Source organism: Prunus mume, linkage group LG6 (genome assembly GCF_029339155.1).
Source record: "Prunus mume cultivar Tortuosa linkage group LG6, ASM2933915v1, whole genome shotgun sequence".
Classification (NCBI taxonomy): Eukaryota; Viridiplantae; Streptophyta; class Magnoliopsida; order Rosales; family Rosaceae; genus Prunus; species Prunus mume.
This window is the reverse complement of record NC_142703.1, coordinates 868018-888286: the sequence shown is the minus strand read 5'-3', so window position 1 is coordinate 888286 and position 20269 is coordinate 868018. Positions and strand designations below refer to the sequence as shown.

At 37.8% G+C, this 20269-nt stretch overlaps 1 protein-coding gene across 2 annotated transcripts; it reads left to right on the top strand.

Moving 5' to 3' along the window:
• Positions 1–9940: 9940 nt before the first annotated feature.
• Positions 9941–14116, top strand: LOC103336071 (MATE efflux family protein). 2 transcript variants are annotated; one of them, XM_089053747.1, is made up of 4 exons: positions 9941–10430; positions 10677–10790; positions 10919–11794; positions 13322–14116. In XM_089053747.1, the coding sequence occupies exons 2-4, from the start codon at positions 10737–10739 to the stop codon at positions 13907–13909; spliced, it is 1518 nt and encodes a 505-aa protein (XP_088909873.1). In that variant the 5' UTR covers positions 9941–10430; positions 10677–10736; the 3' UTR covers positions 13910–14116. The 2 variants fall into 2 exon arrangements, with proteins under 2 accessions (XP_088909873.1, XP_008237330.2); XM_008239108.3 differs by having other exon boundaries at positions 9942–10430; positions 10654–10790.
• The last annotated feature ends 6153 nt before the right edge of the window (positions 14117–20269 follow it).

The following is a 20269-nucleotide window of genomic DNA, read 5'->3' as shown; positions in this document are numbered from 1 at the left end:
AACTAAGAAAGGATTTGAAAAGGAGTGGAAAAAGGGATTTGTTGTCAGACACGTTAAATTTTTACATCCTAAGTGTTGGTTTTATGCATCTATATGTTTATGACTAATTTATGGATGGCCGGCAGTTTCGTTTTTGGCTATTGAAGTTCTTACAATGCTTACAGTTGTAGGGGTCTTTTATTCCAAAGAATGATGAATAGGCTTGGGCTGAAAAGAGAAACAGTGAAATTACCCCGAGTCGAGTTCAGAAATCAAGCCCCAAGGATGCTTCGAAAGGACAGTAGGGCCTTAGGAAATACCTTGGTTACATTTACCAACAAAAATAATGGCTGCTTACAGATAGATTCTTAGTGCTTACAGATGAATTCTTAGCTTGGCATGAGAAGCTTGTGGCATGGGAGCAAAACAATCATGAGTTTAGCATAAACAGAGAGAGAGTTGTGAGTTCTTATGAAAAACATAGGTTCTAAGGAAAGAGGGAATGGATTCTAAGAGGGAGAGAGATGGGGGTATGATGGGTGTGTTGAGTAGTTTCCAGCAGCCTGACAAAAAATCTGTCAAGCTCTGGAACTTTTTAACAAGAGAAAATGGGAGGAGATGGAGGAATATGGCACGAAATTGCAGAGTTTTGGAAGTAAGAGAGGAAGCTTGACCTCTAGATATGGTTTAAGTGAATTTCCCGTTGCTTGACAAAACTTGGTCGCACTCTGGATCCTCATTTCGTTAGGTAGGAGAAGCTCCCTTTTATAGGCTGAAAGAACCCTAATTTCATCTAACTTTTCTCTCCCTTTTTTGTTGTTTCTTCCTACTTGATCTAATTCGGTGAAATTCTCCTATCCAAGGCTCCTGGGTAAGGAGCCCTTTGGGGTTCCAAGGATTTTGTGTGGCTGGACCTCCCCATGAGGGTGAGGTGCCACTTGCTTTCCTTCTTGGTTTTTCAAAATGGTGCTTACAGTAGGAAAGGGAGATGGGTAGAGTCTTTTGTTTGCTGGGTATTCTTCCTATGTTCATGGATTTCCTTTGGTCCCTGCCATGGCTTTTTGTTGACCACCTTGGAACTTTGACAAGGATGAAGCACAATGCCAGATTTTTCACAGGTCGCTTGGCTGGGCTCGTGAGCATAGTATTGGGTTATCAGCATGTTATTTCATGCTGTTAATTTGTCAAGCTACTGGAAACAGCTTATTTAATTCTAGGCATTTTATTGGTGTGGGCTTGTCTAAGTGTTATAGCAGATTACTAGGCATTCTCCTAAGGCATTGAATCATTTTTCCTTTTCTCTTTTATGTTTACCCACATATTTGAGCTCAAGAAATGGGCTTGAGTTTTGGGGCTCCCAAGTAGGCCAAAACTTCCATTTCTCGGCCATCAATGGGCCTCATGAAAGCTCGTTACCATCCATACCACAACCCACTCAAGCAAACCCCGGGAATTTGCGTGGCTTGGGCTCACTTAAGCTTGTAGCGTGGCTAGATGTAATAATAATGATTTTCCGCTTGGCATTGTATGTCGCTTGGCGTGCTTGAATTTTGTTGCTTTGAAGAAGGATATGACACATGACGATATAATTAGCTTGAGCTCGTAAAGTCAATGCTTATTTCAACTCTTAGCATGACAAATCGCATATTTATTTGGCATGGCACGTGGGTCATGACTCGTGCGAGCATGAATGACGAACTTTCACGTGCTCCAAATCGGGTCTTTTCTTAATAAGGCATTGCGTTGGGCCGAGAATTTATTTGGGCCCAACCTTGGATTTTTGGGCCTCAACAACGGTTCTTAGCTTGTATTGGTTAAATAAAATTTAATTGATATTTAAAGTTGAGGCCTAATCCTAAAGAAATGATTTCAGTGAAAATAATATGATTTGTTCTATGCTCATTTCTTAATACATGTTTTCGTTGCAAAATATGCATTCGATGAGTGGAAGCATTCAATGATCTTCTTTGTTGCATACGTTTAGTTTTGACTTTTTATGATTAATCACTTAATGTTCCAGTTCCCCATTAAGGGTTTTAAGCTAATACGAACAAAGATTGTTTAGATGTGTTAATCAATGACTTTTACCTTTCATTGAATTTATGATCACTAATAAGCATTAAGGTTTTTGTTTCATGCTTGTAAGGTAGGTAAATGAAAGCAAATTGCATTGGTTCATTGATTTACTGTATGAGGTTATTACCAAAAGTGTTAATGGGAAATTTGATATGATTTTGGTTATGCAATTCATTTTTTATATGCAAAATCAGTGGGAGCCAAGTTTTATTCCACTTAATTTCATTATGGGTTATCTACTATAGATGTCCATAAACTTGGCCCCTAGTTGCAATTGGGTCCGTGAACTTTTTTTTTTAGGTAATTAGGTCATCCAACTCTCTCATCCGTTCCAATTGAGTCCTTCCGTCAATTTGGCTGTTAATTTGAGGGCTAAAAACGTCCATCTCAATTAAAATATTTTAAATTTTAAAAATTGAAAAAAATAACTGAAAAAAGTGGAAAAATAAAAAATAAATAAACTTAAAAATAAAAAATAGAAATCCAAATCCCTCTCTCTCTCAGGTCTCCCTCTCTCCTACAACCCATTCACCCTCCTCTTTATCCCACCCCCTCAAAACCCAAATCCCAACCCAATTTAATGCTTTCTCTCATGTCTCTCTCTCTCTCTGAGTTTTGGGCCTGGTGGAGAACAAGGATGGAGCCAACTAATGCTCGCTGTGTGCAGATGCCCCCACTCATCCGCTCGAAACCATGAACCCTCAAGTTGATAACAAAATTCATTCACACTCCACAAACCATATCTCTGCCAAACCCACTCAAATATTGTTTTCTTTAGTTTCCCTTGTTATTATGGTACCAGACCAGAGCCAGAGACTGCTAGGACGATACCTCTGATTCTTGCTTTCCTTTGCAATTTCTGCAAATTTTGATCTCGTTCTTCCATGGCTGAATTTAATGAGGTTTGCCACTTGCGATTTTGTGCTTTTTTTCTCTACTCTATGTTCCATGTTTTTGATTGGCACAAAGCCACTGGTGTGGTTCTGGGAATTATCATGAAGCTCCAATGGCTGTTTGAATTTGAGAGGTTGGGTAAAGAGATTGAGGTGAGGGTGGTTATGGCTACCAGGGGTTGGGTAAAGAGAGAGAAAGAGGAGAATTAAAAAAATTTAAACTTGCCTTGCTTTCGGTTGTCACAACTCTGTGCTCAATGCTCAATGCTCTTGTACTTGCTCCATATCTGTCAAAGCAAGAACAAGTATGATGGATGAAGAAGGTGGAGTTGGGGTATGATGGATGAAAACTCGAAAGGACGCTTTTACCCCCTCATTTTGACGGACAAATTGACAAAGTTTGATGGTAGGACTTAATTGGAACTATTTGTCAAGTTAATGGATGTAATTGCCTCAAAAAAAGTTCACGGACCCAATTGCAACTGGGAGCCAAGTTCAGAAACGTCTACAGTAGATAACCCATTTCATTATTTTCTTGGAGACAGTTCAATTATTTTTTTAGCTTTTTATCACAAATGGTCTTTGAGGTTTGCCAAATTATTACTTTTGGTCCTTTATGTTTTTTTTCTAACATTATTGGTCCCTTATGTTACACATCACACATCAATTTGATCCCGCCGTCACGTTCTGTCAAAATTTTCCCTTAGATTGCTGACGTGGATTAAACAATATTTTAAATATTTTGGGTTTTATCACAAATGGTACCTGAGGTTTCCGAAATTATCACCTTTGATCATATATATATATTTTTTTTACATTATTGGTCCTTATGTTACACCTCACATATCAATTTAATCCCACCGCGAGATTTCGTTAATTTTTTTTGTTAAATTGCCAACATGACACTAACATTTAAAATCTTTTTAAAAAGAGAGAACATTTTTAAAACGTACGTTTTTTTTTTAAATTCAAATCCACTTGGCATGTTATTAATGGACATGTAGGCTCCACATACATGTGGCGTCAAATCCATTAGGTTTTGTTGAAAAACCCTAAACCCTTTAAAAAATAATTTAACATTTAAAATATTTTATAAAAAAAATTAAAAGAGATAAAATTTTCAAAACATATATATAAATTTTTTTCAAATCCACTTGGCATGTTATTATTGGACATGTAGGCTCCACATACATGTCATGTCAAATCTGTTAGGTTCTGTTGAAATTTTCATCAATTTAACAGAAATTTTAATATAATTTAATGGATTTGACGTGACATGTATATGGAGCCTACATGTCCAATAATAACATTCCAAGTGGATTTGAATAAAAAACAATTATGTTTTGAAATTTTTGTTTTTTTATTAAATTTTAAAATGTTAAACAATTTAAAAAAAATATATAAAAGACCAATAATGTCAGGAAAAAAACATAAAGGACCGAAGGTGATAATTTCGCAAACCTCAAGGACCATTTATGATAAAACCCAAAATGTTTAAAACATCGTTTAGTCCACGTGGAGTCCCCGTCAGCAATCTCAAGGAAAATTTTGACGAAACCTAACAGCAGGACCAAATTGATGTGTGAGATGTAACATAAGGGACGAATAATGTCAGAAAAAACATAAAAGACTAAGGTGATAATTTGGCAAACCTTAGGGACCGTTTGTTATATTTTTTTGCTATTGTTTGGTTCAATTCTTTTAATAAATTATGTGACTTTAGTTTTATGTTTAATATTCTTATTCTTGACAAATGAATCCAGTTACATGTCATCATGCAGTATAGCTAGTTACATGTCGTCATGCAGTATAGCTAGCTACATGTCATCATGCAGTATAGCTAGCTACAGTCACTGCATAAGACATGAATTCATACCAGAGTCATTAAGGAGAGATCTTGGCGTATGAATGAAAGTGACCTTTGTAAACACAAATTAAGTTTGGTCATGATCATTCTGCATTCTAGTCTTGACGGAAGTCTCATGTGATCTTGAGAGCTTGTATGTGTAATTATAAAAACCTTGAAATATTGAAATGTTCAATAAGTCTTGATAGTTCCGTGCTTGTTCTTTTCATTGGCAGTGACTTGATTAGGAATTATAGTTTAGTTGAATTCTATAGGCCTTACAGTAATTGATATTGAGTTCTTGATGATCATTAGACAAAGTGGGAGATTGTTAGACATATGGATGTCTATCTCATTAGAGCGTGGTCTTATAATCATCAAAGACTTGATATCAATTAGGAGTTCAAATACAACTAAACCTGCAGCTCTATTAAGGTTCGTGTTTTAAGCTAATGTAAGAGCTAGAAGGATTCCTATCTTAATTGTGGATTAGAAGTTATAAACCTAATGCAAAAAGGACTTCTTAAGAATTTCTTGATGAGCAATACTCTTAGGAAGATGCATATAACCTACTCAACTGATCAAGCCAAACCACACAAAAGAATTCATGAATGGATCAAATTGAGAAAATATGCTCTTGAATATTCTTGATGTGTGTTCTGTCATGTATAGTCATTATAGTTTACATCTCTCACCATATATATACAGGTAAGCTCCCATTGCCAAACCACCAATAAACCATGTATTAATTTAATAGGTCCACCACAACTTTGGAATAATTTCTTTTTAAAAAAAGAGATCATACATCAAAAGTTCTAACGTATGGAAAAAAAGTCAAAAAAATTAAAAAAATAAAAAGATTAAAAGAAGAGATGCATTATTTCTAACAAAGATATATAAGCACCAATTAGAATGAAAAAACATAGGTCCCTCTCACTTTGAATAATTTGATTTGTATCTCGACTATAATATTCTTGTTTTCATTGGGATTAGTAATAAACTATTCTAAAACAAGATTTTTTTATTTGTTTTTTATAACTTTGATTTGATCTCGACAATGAGGATAAAGCTTGTCTCTTGGTTCTTTTGAGGCACTAATCTTTGTAATCTACTTTATTAACGATGCTTTTTTGGATTTTTTAGCATAAGTTCCTTTCCTCACCTAACATCTTTTTCACTAATGATAGTTTTTTTTCTCTCGTAAATGCCTTAAGCATATTTTAATAAAACTATGTTTTTTTTTCCTCACCATTATTATGATATCAACCTTTTTCGATATTATCTTTGGACAATTAATGGCATTCCCAATAAGGTACGATGTTGTTATAATAAAGAGAAATATTTACAGTGAAATAGTGGATATATCACTTGCTATAGTTGTGAATAAAGTATAGCGAAGTGTGGCCGCACGCCCACGCTCATGCTCACGCTCATGCTTGTGCATGTACTTTTTTATGTCTTTAGTTTCTGTTTAAGTTTATTGTATTCGAAATTAGGCACGAAGATCATTAGTCAAAAGATCAAATATAAATACTTATAAAGGAATAATACAAATATGGAATAGTAACCACACATAGTTAATCTAAATACATGCCACAAAATTCCAAGATCATAAGTGTGACATAGTATGAACCTCACATGTTTGTATCAAATTGTTTTACTATGGAAGCCTATAAGTTCAGTTGAAAGAAAAAAAAAAAGGAGATTCACCATTATACCCAAAGCCCATTTACAACATAACAAAAAGACTTTTAACTTCTTTTAAATTACAAAACTGTCATTGATTTCTTAAAATAAACCCAACCCGAAAACCTCATAAAAAAGCCCAAAACACTCAATAGGGTATCAAAGTAATTTAATAATAAAAATTAAATTCAATAGGGTCAGCTGTCATCTTTTAGGTTTTTTTTGAGTTTGTTTGTAAAAATTAAATAGTATAGGGTTTATTTATAGTTTTTGTGCTAAGAATGAGTATATGACTAATATCTTCAAAAAAAAAAACCAACATTTAATACAATCGTTATCTGTTAGGACTTCAGTTAAAACTTGACATGGACCCATCAGCTTCGCATGACGTTCCCAAGTGGGCCCTAGACTAAATGAAACGTGGCCATTTAGGCCATCTCCAGGTGGGGAGGGCTATATTTAGCCCTCTAATAAATAATTTTATAAGGAATCGTGTCATCCTACATTTTAACCATCTCCATTAACCATGGGCTAAATTTAATATTTTAATAATTTTTAGTATATTATGTAAATTTATTAGTTAATTTAATTACGCTACTATTTATATCCCATTAAAAATACATTTTAGAAGAGAAAAATATTTTGGAATAGGATTTTTGACATTAGCTAGTCGTTTATGTTTGCAATTAATAATAATTGACAATACATTATGATGTTCAAGTTTTCATCTTGCTTTAAAAAACAACTTTGACGTTTGCAACTAATAATAATTGACAATACATTGTCATGTTCAAGTCTTTGTCTTGTTTTAAAAAATAACTTAAAATTAATTTAAATGGAAAAAATGATTAAAAAAATGAAGGATAGTTTGTAAAAGAATGTGAGAAATTATATAAAATTATGAAATTGAGGACGGATAATATGTAAAATGATGAAGATATGAGAAACTAAGTAAGAATGAGGTAGATATTTATACAACAAAAATTTAGGAAGTTTTTAGAATTTTTTTTTAAAATATTTTTTTGGGATTTAAATAATAATAATAATGATAATAAACAGCTAGCTAACGTCAGCTAATGGCTAGGTGACATCAGCTGGGCTCATCCAATTATTTAGCACGGGCTGGCCAAAGGGCCACATGTGCCCTGTTTTTTAGGAATTGGCCCTTTGTGTAGCCCTCCCTTTTTTTGGGTAGTCCTTTGTGTAACCCACTCTTAGAGATGAGTTTTGGAAAATTTAGGCTATATTTGAGGACATAGCCCTCAATTGGAGATGGCCTAAGGACGTCTTTAGGTGGGGAGGGCTATATTTAGTCTTGGGCTACATTTATAAGAAATAGTGTCAGGATACATTTTAACTATCTCTAGCAGGAAAGGGCAAATTTAATATTTTAATAATTTTTAGTATATTATGTTAATTAATTAAATTAAACTACTGTTTATTTAAAAAAAAGTAACTTATAAATTCATTTAAAAACAACAATAGATTTAAAGTATGTAGTTAAAAATAATACTTAAAGAAACTAGTAAAAACACTTACTTTGTCGAAGACATTGGCTCCGCTTAGATGTCTCCTCTTGGCTCTTTTCAAGGCTTGATGCCATTTGTTCATGCTCGGAAATATGTGCTTCTTCCACCGAATCACTACAACTTTCAAGGTTTCTCGGCATCAGAGTGATGCCTTCGTAAAGCTCGTAGTATTTTTGAGAAACACGCATCCAAACATTGCTAGAAGTTTGGCTTGTACCCTTGAGACTATCTTTGGAGACTACTAAGCAAACCTTGCAAAGAGTTTCACCTTCCCTTCGAGTCCAATTTCCACTTTTCTTCAAAGTACCGGCTATTTTTCCTAACAATGGGAGAAAATGATTTTTTTTAAATGAAAAAAGATGAAGATAGTTTGTAAAAGAATGAAGAGAATGTGAGAAATAATGTAAAAGGATGAAATTGAGGAAGGATAATAAGTTAAATGATGAATATGTTGTGAGAAATAATATAAGAATGAGGTAGGTATTTATAAAAAAAAAAAATAGAATATTTTTTTTAAAAAGGAATCATTTATTCTGATTTTTTTAATTAAAAAAAAATCTAGCTGATGTCGGCTAACGACTAGGTTGCTCAAGACCCTTGATTTGCAATGGTTTTTAATAAATGGCTACAAATGGCCTATTTGATACAGGAAAGGAAAAAAAAAAAATTGGGCCCCATAGTTCGGGTTAGCTAAAGGGCCACATGTAGTCTCATTTTAGGAATTGGCCCTTTGTGTAGTCCTCCTTTTTTTTGGGTGGGATTTCATTTTGTCCAGGACTCACTTGGGACACGTCATGCGAAGCTAGTGGGTCCACATAAGCTTTTGATTGAGGTCCTGACAAATTAACTAACGGATGTATTAAATTAGTATGGAATTAAACGTTATATATGCGATTAAGACGAAAAAAACTTCATGTATCGAAGGCTAAAACTCGGAAAACTTCGTATTAGTAAAATAAAAATTATCCTAATTTTTATTTTTGTGAAGAATCCAGACAAGGGAAATTGGTGTATATCAATTTAGAGATTCAAACTTTTATTCAAATTTCAAACTTATTTCCCTCTTTCAAAATGCATGATAAAAGCGGAATTCATTAAGATATGGAAAGATTTCAATTGAACTCATGGTTATTGGTGGGCCATGTTGCATGGAGTGGTGATTGAAAACAAGTATCTCGTCTATTACTTGAGTTTGTATAAAATTGAAAATAGTATAATGTTTAAAGTATTATTTTGGTTTTGGCTGAAGAATGGCGTAGTTGAATATTCAATATTGTATTCTTGTGATGAATACATGTATAGAATAGACTGTCGAAACATACTTGCATTGATTTTGTTCTATGGATACAAGCGATATTGGAAGAAGGAAGAATTGAACCTAAAAAGATCTTAGATGCAAGAATAAATGCTCTTAATTAGCTGAACCACAAACCAGTACATCATTTTTATCAAAGTAAGTAAATAAGAGCATTCACAGTGGGTTCCCTAAACTATCTTCTTAGACAAATTTTAGGGAGGAATAGTAAAAATGCAACTCCAACCACGCTCTCTATCCACCTCCTAAAATAGGGAGTCCTCCAGGAGCTCCTAAATCGAAGAGAGAGAAATGACTCCTAGTGACTCCCTATAATTTAATGAGTATTTCAAACTTTTATTTAATACTAACTATTTTTTATTTTATTTTTAATAGAGATTGACTAATTAAAAAAAAATTATAGCATTTATGACTCTTCAAATTAAGGAGTATGGTTGGAGTTAAAATTTTTTAGAGAGCTCCTAAAATAACTTTCTTATATTTTTAGCTAAATTTTAACTAAAAAATAGAAATCATCATTATGGATGCTGAAAGAAAGCAAAAAACAAAAACAAAAAAAAAAAATTAGAAGAGGGTTGAGCCAAACATTTATCTCTCCACGAACGTTTTCCCTCTCTGTCTCTGTCTCTGTCTCTCTCCTCTTCAATTCTCTGCCATTAACGAGGGGTTCTTTTCTGGAAAAAAATAATTATTACGAAAATGCCTCTCTGGCTCCGCCTCTCACTCTCATCACTCTGTTCTCGTATCGCTTTTACTCCCTTGCAAAGAAAGCGTTATGTTTCTCTCTCCTCCTCTGCCTTAAAACCCACCCAGGCCTATATATATCTGTACATAGCCGCCAATAGCCCTGAGCTGTGTTTTGCTTTTCCTCACTCACTGAAATTTCATATCAAGCACAAAAAAAAAGAAAAAAAGGCAACCCCAACTTTGTACTATGCTTCCTTTCTATTGACTTCTGAGTTTACTCCTTAATAACTGTCCTCTTGCCTTTTCTGCTTCTCTCATTATTTGATTGTTGCCTCTGCATTTTAAGCCTTTACCTTTTCTGCTCCTCAGTCCTTGCCTTGCTCTTTGGGCTGGAAAGAGATAGAAGAAGCTAACAAAAAGTGAGTTCTCTTTTTCTCCACAATCTTTTGGTTTCTCATCTGATTCTTGCTCTGATTGATTCACCAAGTAAAGGGTACCACTTCAAATTTTGGGGGCCTTGCTTTTGATCACTCTAAGCTAAAGAAAGGCCTCATTTTTATTGGGTTCCATTTCTTTTTTGTTGGGTTGGGTGAGTTTCATGCCATGTTCCAACTGGTTGATTCAACTTTTTTCTTTTTGAAGATCACTTGCCATATATATATTAGGTAGGAGGAGTCACCAATATCTCCTTCAGACCATTTTATTGGGCATCAAAGAAAACTAAAATGGCAGATAAAGACCCTGATATTTGTTCCCACAAATTCCCTTCTGCTTTTCAGGTACTAATTTAATCAACCCATATCCTGAAGTTTCATTTTTCACATCTGTTTATCCATATCATGTCTCTGTGTTTGCTGCCTCTAGTGCTCTCTTTTGCTTGAAAAAAACATTAATTTGAACTTTACAGGTATTGGAAGAACTAAGAGAACTATGGGGCATGGCCTTTCCCATTACAGCCATGAACTGTTTGGTTTTTGTCCGAGCTGTGGTTTCAGTCCTATTTCTAGGCAGGCTTGGAAGCCTAGAGCTAGCAGGAGGTGCCCTCTCCATAGGCTTCACCAACATCACTGGCTACTCTGTGTTGGTGGGTCTTGCCTCAGGCCTAGAACCTGTTTGTAGCCAAGCCTATGGGAACAAAAATTGGGAGCTTCTCACTCTGTCCCTTCAAAGAATGGTCCTGATCCTTCTCTTGGCAATAATACCCATCAGCCTCTTATGGCTGAATCTTGAAACAATCATGGTGTTCATGGGACAAGACAAAGCAATCACATCAATGGCTGCCACTTACTGTTTGTATTCAATCCCAGACTTGTTAACAAACACAGTTTTGCAGCCTTTGAGGGTTTTTTTGAGGTCACAGAAAGTGACCAAGCCAATGATGTACTGTTCAATGATAGCTGTGGCCTTCCACGTGCCATTGAACTGGGTTTTGGTGGAGGTGATGGGGCTTGGAGTGCCAGGAGTGGCCATGGCGTCGGTGCTGACGAACCTGAACATGGTGGTGCTGATGGCAGCGTACGTGTGGTGGGGATGGAGGCAGGGGGAGATGAGATGGAAGGCTGGGATTGGAGATTTGTGTGGTGGGATTGGACCACTGTTGAAGTTGGCAGTGCCAAGCTGCTTGGGCATATGTTTGGAGTGGTGGTGGTATGAGATTGTGATTGTGATGGCTGGTTATTTACCAAATCCTACCGTCGCTGTGGCCGCCACTGGGATTCTTATTCAGACCACTAGCATGATGTACACTGTCCCCATGGCCCTTGCTGGCTGTGTTTCTGCCAGGGTAAGTTCCCTTCCCTAATAATTATTCTCTCTCTCTCTCTTATTATTACTATGGCTAATTTGGAGCAATCATCCTTCAACTACGAACTACACTTTCGTGCTTAAACTCCAAAAATAGTTGTGTTCGGCCTCAAATTACTTAAAAAAATTGACAGAATTGACGGAAAGGTCACTAGTGCAATGCATAATTTAATTTGAGGACAATAACAACTATTTTTGTTGTTCAAAAACGAAAATATAACTCGTGGAATGAGATCATTGCTATAATTTAGCTTATGATTATTTATGGGGCTCATTTGCTTTGCCCGTTACACAATCATATGTTAGTGCTCTTTTTGGACTCCTTGTGTCGTAAGGAGCCTAAAAAGGAAAACATAAATCTTCTTGTTTGGAATTTAATTATTTATCGTAAGACTTATGCTATTAGCAACAAGCTCTTAATTTAATGAATTTTTTTTCTTTAAAATGTTGAAAAATATTGCAAGTTGAATCTCATAAAACACAAGTTTGAATCAAGATTCTAGTGCTATAGCTGCTCTTTTATACATGATTTATTAGGTATAGACCCTGTCTGAAGTTAGTGGCAACTCATTTGTGATGAAATCTTTTTGGATGGGTCAACATGCTGAATGGTCCCCCTATAAACACCATTGAATGAGTGTATTTGTATAGCAACATTGCCAAGACAAAAGTAGAATAAATTCTTTGGTTTTTGAGTTGCAGTTTTTTTTAATTAGCAAGTCTACATCTAAACCAACAAATAAATAAAACAAAAAAAATAGGAAAGTAGAAAATAATGCATATATTCCAACTCTCAAAGTGGAAATTAATGAAAGTTTAATGGGGGATATGCTTTCAATCTGTTTGCGGGATTGCATCACTTATATGCAACCAGATAGGTCACACTTGTAATGTGAACAGGACAAAATTAGTATAGGACACGCAAGTACCTGTTAAATTTACTCTCAATTGCTCCTTTAACATAAAGCTCCCACCACTTCTATGACGAATCCATTCAACCAACAAAAGAAAGTGAACCAGCCAACAGCCCATTTCTCAAGACAGATGTATACTATTCATAGGCCCAGTACAATATCTGGGATTCTGGGACCCATCAAATATAAAAATGCAGATTTTAGTGGTACTTAATGATCACAATTTCGTTGAGGAGACAATGACATTCTTGTCAGAGAGTGCTTCGAGCAGTAGCGCACGTGCGCATGCGCGTGTGGATAACTCTCAGCTATTGATGCAGTGAAGTTTATGCTTGCATCAATAGTTAAAAGTCGCACACATGTTGAGTGTACGACTCTCGATTATTGATGCAGTGAAGCTTACACTTGCATCAATAGTTGAAAGTCGCACAGACGTTGATGAGTGCACGACTCTCATTATTGGTGCGGTGAAGCTTACGCTTGTGTCAATAGTCAAGAGTCGAGTGCACATTGACAAACTAACTAGCAAAATTCTTCTTGTTATGTATTTGCTTCACTAATACAATGTTTCAATGTTCACATATATTTTGCAGGTTGGGAATGAGCTGGGTTCAGGCAAGCCATACAGGGCCAAGCTAGCAGCCATGGTAGCATTGGGATGTGCATTTGTGATTGGCATCGTCAATGTGACATGGACGGTGATTCTTAGAGAGAGGTGGGCTGGCCTGTTCACCAAGGACGAGCTGGTCAAAATCTTGGTTGCATCAGTTATGCCAATTATGGGGGTTTGTGAGTTAGGCAACTGCCCTCAAACAACTGGCTGTGGCATCCTACGTGCCACAGCTCGCCCGGCCGTGGGTGCCCGTATCAATTTGGTCTCTTTTTATTTTGTGGGCACTCCTGTCGCGGTCGGACTAGCCTTCTGGCTCAAGGTAGGGTTTGGTGGGCTTTGGTTTGGCCTTTTATCTGCTCAGGTGGCTTGTGCTGTGTCTATTCTCTATGTTGTGCTGGTCAAGACTGATTGGGATGCCGAGGCTTTGAAGGCCAAGATGCTCACAGGCTTGGAAATGGGGCTTTGCAATGGGGTGAAAGAAAAAGGCCATCAAAATGATGAAGAAAACAGGTTACTGATGCATGGAGATGGCAATAACAATAATAATATAGATGATGAGATTTTTTAGGCTTATGTGGGGATGGGTTTCGAGATGTGTTTTGACTCTTTTGATGTGACCGGCTTTATGGGGGTCTCTGCTTTTGTTGTGTAGTTGCTTTAATTACTTTTTTTTTTAGGATGAAGGTGCTGATGAGCTGACTCATGCGTAGATTTTTGTGTTTTGGCTTTGTGTGATCTGCCTTTTAATTAGTTTTCATGGGCATTGCCATGGGTCTCCTGTTTTTGTCGCCAGGGACAGTGTCACTCTCCACGGTCCAGGCAAGCGTATGGCAGGGTACTTCAAAGAAGGATATTTAATATTAGGGTTTAGGGCCAGGCATGCCTATATTTAATATTCAGACAAAAAAGAAAATATTCAAAATGGCCAGGCATGTATTCAGAATTAAAAAATGATTATGATGTTAAAAAAATAATATAATTAAAGTATGTAAAGTAACACTAAATATTAGAAGTAGAATTATATTTGTTCTTCTAGTGTTTATATTAATAGAATTCTCTCAGATAGAACTCACTAACACCTATATTTCACTCTCTCTTCTTTCTTCTCACTCTTCCTTTCTTCTCTTCCTTTCTTTCCTCTTCTCTATTAGTGTGTTTTGCTAAGCAATGGGAAGCCTATTTATAGGCAAATTGGATGGCTTCCAACATCATCATTAAGCTCCAACTCATTAAGCTTTTTGAATATTATTTCCTTATTTTCTTTATGTGGGCTCTTTACAACACTCCTCCTTGAAGACCACAATGTATGGAATATGCCTCGTTAAAAACTTTGCCAGTAAAACCCGGTGGGACAAAAAACTGGTTGAAATGAAAAAGAGTACATAACCATATGTAACATAAAATTTTGTGTATATATATTGACATGCGACACTGCCTCGTTAAAACCTTATCAGGAAAAACCCAGTGGGATAAAAACCTGGACGAAGGAAAAATAGCACAGTCTGTGAAGATCTTTATTGACAGCACGTTCCCCCTGATGTTTGGCAAAATATCTTTTAGGTCATATTGTTGATCATCTTTCTGAATGTCATAGTTGACACTGCTTCTGTGAGTCAATATTGTAATATTATTGGATGCTCCCCTTGAAGAATATCTCTTTCTGATATCTTCATGGCTATCTTTCTAGAGGGAAGATCTTTCGGACTGAGTGAATGATGTAGCCATCAACAATTCATGTAGTTGAGTAAGCAAATATATTTTCAGTGAGCTATCTCTATGTAAATCATAAAAAAAATTCCAAAGTCTGTGAATCAAACAAAACCCGGGCTATTTATAAGTTTACTTGAAAAAAATATACCCATATATGGTTTTATGCAGAGATAGCATCAAATATGTCTCACATCATTCCAAAGTGATGGTTATGGAGCTGAGCTCTATTTGGAAAATATAATGTCTGGTCCAGTATACTTTCGAAAAATCATTTTAAGTGCCAAACGGATAATCCACATAAAAATACTTCAATACTTTTGTAGTATAAGCAAGAATCTTGTTGGAATAATGCTCGATCTTCAGGCCAAGATAAATATTTCTTGAACTCTTCAGAGACTTGAGTACAAAATTTGTTCTTTAGGCACATGTCCTTCAGAGACTTGCTTCATGCAATTTCAATCCTTCAGGGATTTAAGGGATCACACTTTATGACACATTATATAGCTTTAACCCAGCTATTTATACATCTTTGGGGAATCGCTTATGGCGATATGCTCCGTGCATTTAATAACCCTTAAAGATAACATATTGGTCTCTGTAAATATGCAATAAGAAGGCACAATTGCATCTGTAAACCAACATTTCTTGTTTCTACCAGAAACATTGTGTCATGCAAAGTGAGTATATTCCTCTTTATTCCAGCACTCATGCGTAACCTTCAGGGTTAACATCTCTTTGGGGTTCATACTATCTGTTTATTCTTTCACGCTTATTCTCATCTGTAATGGAATTGCCTCTTTCCATTTATGGCCAATGATATTGTTGACATTTAATAATAAAACGTGGTTCCAATCAACACAGCCCATTGATAATTTGAGTAGCTACTCCAAAATCAAAAATTATCATTCATCAATTCGTGATCCCACTATTCTCATGTGCATGCGCATGCATCAATTGTGAATATTTCTTTGCTTTTGGGTACCCAAGCCACTCAAGGGGCTTTTATTATATCTTTCCAGACAAACATCTCTTATAGGATGAATTATGTGAGAATGTGGATCTTAACCTCCAATGGAGTGTTATTTTATAACAGGGCGTGGGTAATCTCCATTCAGGGAGTTGGAACATTTAGAACCGATATATCTGTCATGCTACAGGCATGCCATAGATTAATACATACATGTCAATTAATTATCCTTCTGAGACTTTAAACTATATAATTTGCTACGCATTATGCATGCATCATATTAATATTGACATGCTAATGGATTGTCCTTCTGGGACTTCAATCCATATCATTTGCTACACAACATGCGTGCATCATATTGATCACTACTATACCTAAGTTCCGTTCTTATGAGACTTTAATCTATGCAATGTATTATCAATGTATCCACCTTGCAATCTGTGAAATTTGCATTAATAATTCATGAATACATATCATAATGATACAAGCTATTCTTCTGGAATGGTCATAATACAAGTCGTTCTTCTGGAACGATCTATAATGCAAGTTATTCTTCTGGAATGGTCCTTCGCATGGCGTTCTTCAGGAATGGCCTTATCTCCCCATTTAGTTACTTTTAAGGATGTCGTACAAAATATCAAAATAAGAGTACAAGCATGAAATAACACAAGTATTGCTTACATCCTTAGGTGGGAGAAACTTTGCTCAAATATCATTCAAGCTCGTATCAGCTCAGCAAATACAATATAATCCTTGATGATCTAGTTATATCCTGCAAGAGCAAAAGTCAAAAAATTTCTCTCTGTAAAATATATATAAAAAAAAAAAAAAATCTCAACGTTAGATTTACTATATGGATTTGTTCTTCAGATGTTTGTTCTAAATTGACAGGACCCGCCCAAATTTCCGGAACCCGAGGCGAACCTGCGAGACCGGCATCACACCAACACCGGTTCACTCCTTAAAACTATGTCCTCATTTACGAGAGAGGATTAAGGGCACGATACTTTACGAAATTTGTGAGTCTCCTATAAATTGAATATTTCCCCAAAATTTCAACCTGCATAAAACACATTTTATAACCCAACCGGCAGCACGCACAATATAATCTCATGCAATTTACACAAATGGTCTTCGGCCTTCAAATGATTCTAGCAAAACTGTACACCATGTTTTTAAAATAACTTAATGCATCAAACATGCATATAACAAATTCAAAATCTATTCATGCCCACCTTCACTCACTCAGTCCACAGGACAAGCCTCAATTCAACCAAGTTTCGGGACCAACAACGAAGTCCGAACCAATCTCAATAAGATCACCTAAGTGGGGTCTAATCTGTGGCTGCACCTAATAACTTCAGGCTGCCTACGTACCCTACTAAGGGACCAAGCCACATGTAGCTCTTTTACTAAAACCCTTTTTCATCGGAATCACAACTCAACGGTACTCACGACATCTCCCCATACGCCGGAACATCCAAAGTTACATATGGGACCTATCCACACGCCGAATAAACCTACGACACGTGAGAACCCACCAACATATCACATAATCCCCTCATATGACGGACGTACTGCCTCGTATGGGAGTCATCAACACGCCGGCTAATCCAAAGACGCGTGCGACCTCAACACTGGGCCTGCTACATCCTCACCAGCCCGCACACAATCATATCTCTCCTCATACGTCGGGACGCACCCGGCCACGTATGGGGTCTATCAACACGCCGGCTAATCCAAAGACGCGTGCGACCTCAACTCTTGACCGGTGCGGCTACATTCTCACCAGCCCTCACACAATCATATCTCCTCATCGTCCGGACGCACCGCCACGATGGTGCATCAACATGTCGGCTAATCCAAAGGCGCGTGCGACCTCAACACTAGGCATGGCTACATTCTCACCAGCCCTCATACAATAATATCTCCTCATACGTCGGGACGCACCCGGCCACGTGTAGGGTGCAATCATCGCCGGCTAATCCAAAGTCGCGTCGACCTCAATCTTGGAGTGCAGCTACATTCTCACCAGCCCGCACACAACCATATCTCCCCTCATACGTCCGGGACGCACCCGGCCACGTATGGGGTCCGCCAACACGCCGGCTAATCCAAAGACGAGTGCGACCTCAACACGGGCACGCTACATTCTCACCAGCCCGCACACAATCATATCTCCTCATACGTCGGGACGCACTCGGCCACGTATGAGGTGCAACAGAGCCGGCTAATCCAAAGACGCAGTACGAACTCAACACTGGCACGGCTACATTCTCACCACCCTCACACAATCATATCTCCCTCATACGTGGGGACGACTTTGCCACGTATGGGTCATCAACACGCCGTCTAATCCAAAGACGCATGCGACCTCAACAGGGCACGACTACATTCTCACCAGCCCTCACACAATCATATCTCCCCTCATACGTTGGGGCCGACCGCCACGTATGGAGTCCGCAACACGCGGCTAATCCAAAGATGCGTGCGACCTCAACACTGTGCTGGCTACATTCTCACCAGCCATCATACATTTACTTGGGCCTGGTTACATTCTCACCAACCATCATACTGTTCACTTGGGCCTGGCTACATTCTCACCAGCCGCACGGGTTTAAGGGCCTCAACATAATCACAATATGGAGGGGTACGTGGGGTAGTGCGTATAGCGCTGTAAACTAACATTCGATCCCTTTATTTACTTTTTATACAACCACACAATTAAATATATAATTTCTAATTTCTAATCCTATATAACCTCAATCAATAAAGCATTCCATAAACTCCCCCATTTAAATTCACCAATTTATACCCTAAACCCACAATATCCATTTAACTCAACAACGCTCAAGACCTGTCACTAAGGTCATTCTAACTCTCAAATAAAGGTAAGACTATCTTGGAAGTCTCACGGTCAACCTAGGGTCAAACGGGCCTGAGGGGCCCACAACCTCCAAATTCCGATCCGAAAGTTCCTATAGGTTCTATAAGCTCTAGGACACATGTCCTGCAAGTTTGGTCCAGATCGGACGGTCGGATCGCTCACGATCGCACGATCGGACGATTACTAAACCTTACACCTAGGGTTGGCATTTCCGGAGTATCCGGGACTCCATTTTACGATCCGTCAATCCTATACGATCCCGGTAATACCTAGATCAACATATTAACTTCAGGACCATCCAACGGTCCAAACCTAGCGAACCCGAAAAATACGCGATATGCGATATCCGTTCGGGACTCTAACGGTACCCAAAATGAGATCCGAGCACACCTACGCGCTTGTGACATCGAGAGGATCATAGTGGGACAAAATGCCCTCAGCTATGCTCACGGCGCCACCGCAGCGCCCCGATGGCGTGTGGGTGTCAAGCGATATCGCATCGCGAAAAACTTCCAAATCGAGAGCCAAGACTCCTACCTAGGTAATACACTTAATTTGGAGTCACTTTTGTTCTTGGGCATACCCCAAAAACTGACCGAAAGTGGCCAGAATCGGAGGCCGAAAACCGGCCAAACTTCCCTCTCTTAATCGATCTCCAAAACGCAGAAATCTCCCGAATCTAACCTAACAAGCGCAAGAACAGAGGTTCAAGATCCATACCTGGATCGTCGGAAATGGTGGCGGATGACGACGAACGGGCCGCGGTTTACATCAAAGCCGCCCGATTCGAGCTTTTTCCGGCGGATTCCGGCGGTTGCTGCCGTCGGGATTGTCGGAAAGGTTCTTTGGGGTGATGGCGGTTCGAACCGTGATCAGTGGCGGCACCATGGCGGTAGTGGCCAAAACAAGCCGTCGGTGAATGCGGGGGGGTGTCGTGCGAAGGAGAAGACCAGAGAGAGAGAGAGAGAGAGAGGGGCAGTTCCGTCTTTTTATCAAAAATCCATTTTCCAAATATTTACGATCGTGCCACTGAGGTTCATTCGATCGTAACTCTCTCGTTACAACTCCGATTCGAGCCTACTACGTGTCTACGAACTCATCTCGCGTGCTCTACGCAACGGTACAACTGGAATTCCCAAATTCTTTCCGGATAAAAATGACTAAAATACCCTTATCCCACTGGTAAATTCTTAATTTCACTCAAATTAATTAAAACATGGGATAAATTTGGGGTCGGGGTGTTACATAAATAAACAAAATCCCTCATGAACAGAGAGTTGTTAAAAGAAAGAAAAGATACAAAGAATTGTGATATTGATTGCAAGGTAGGTAAGAAATCATGGAAGGAAACTAGTGAGGTAACA

Excerpts from the sequence above, each read along its gene's own strand:
- LOC103336071 (XM_089053747.1), top strand. The coding sequence starts at position 10,737 with ATGGCAGATAAAGACCCTGATATTTGTTCCCACAAATTCCCTTCTGCT. Across the intron at positions 10,791-10,918 it reads AATTCCCTTCTGCTTTTCAG|GTATTGGAAGAACTAAGAGA; the intron begins GTACTAATTTAA and ends TGAACTTTACAG. Across the intron at positions 11,795-13,321 it reads CTGGCTGTGTTTCTGCCAGG|GTTGGGAATGAGCTGGGTTC; the intron begins GTAAGTTCCCTT and ends TATATTTTGCAG.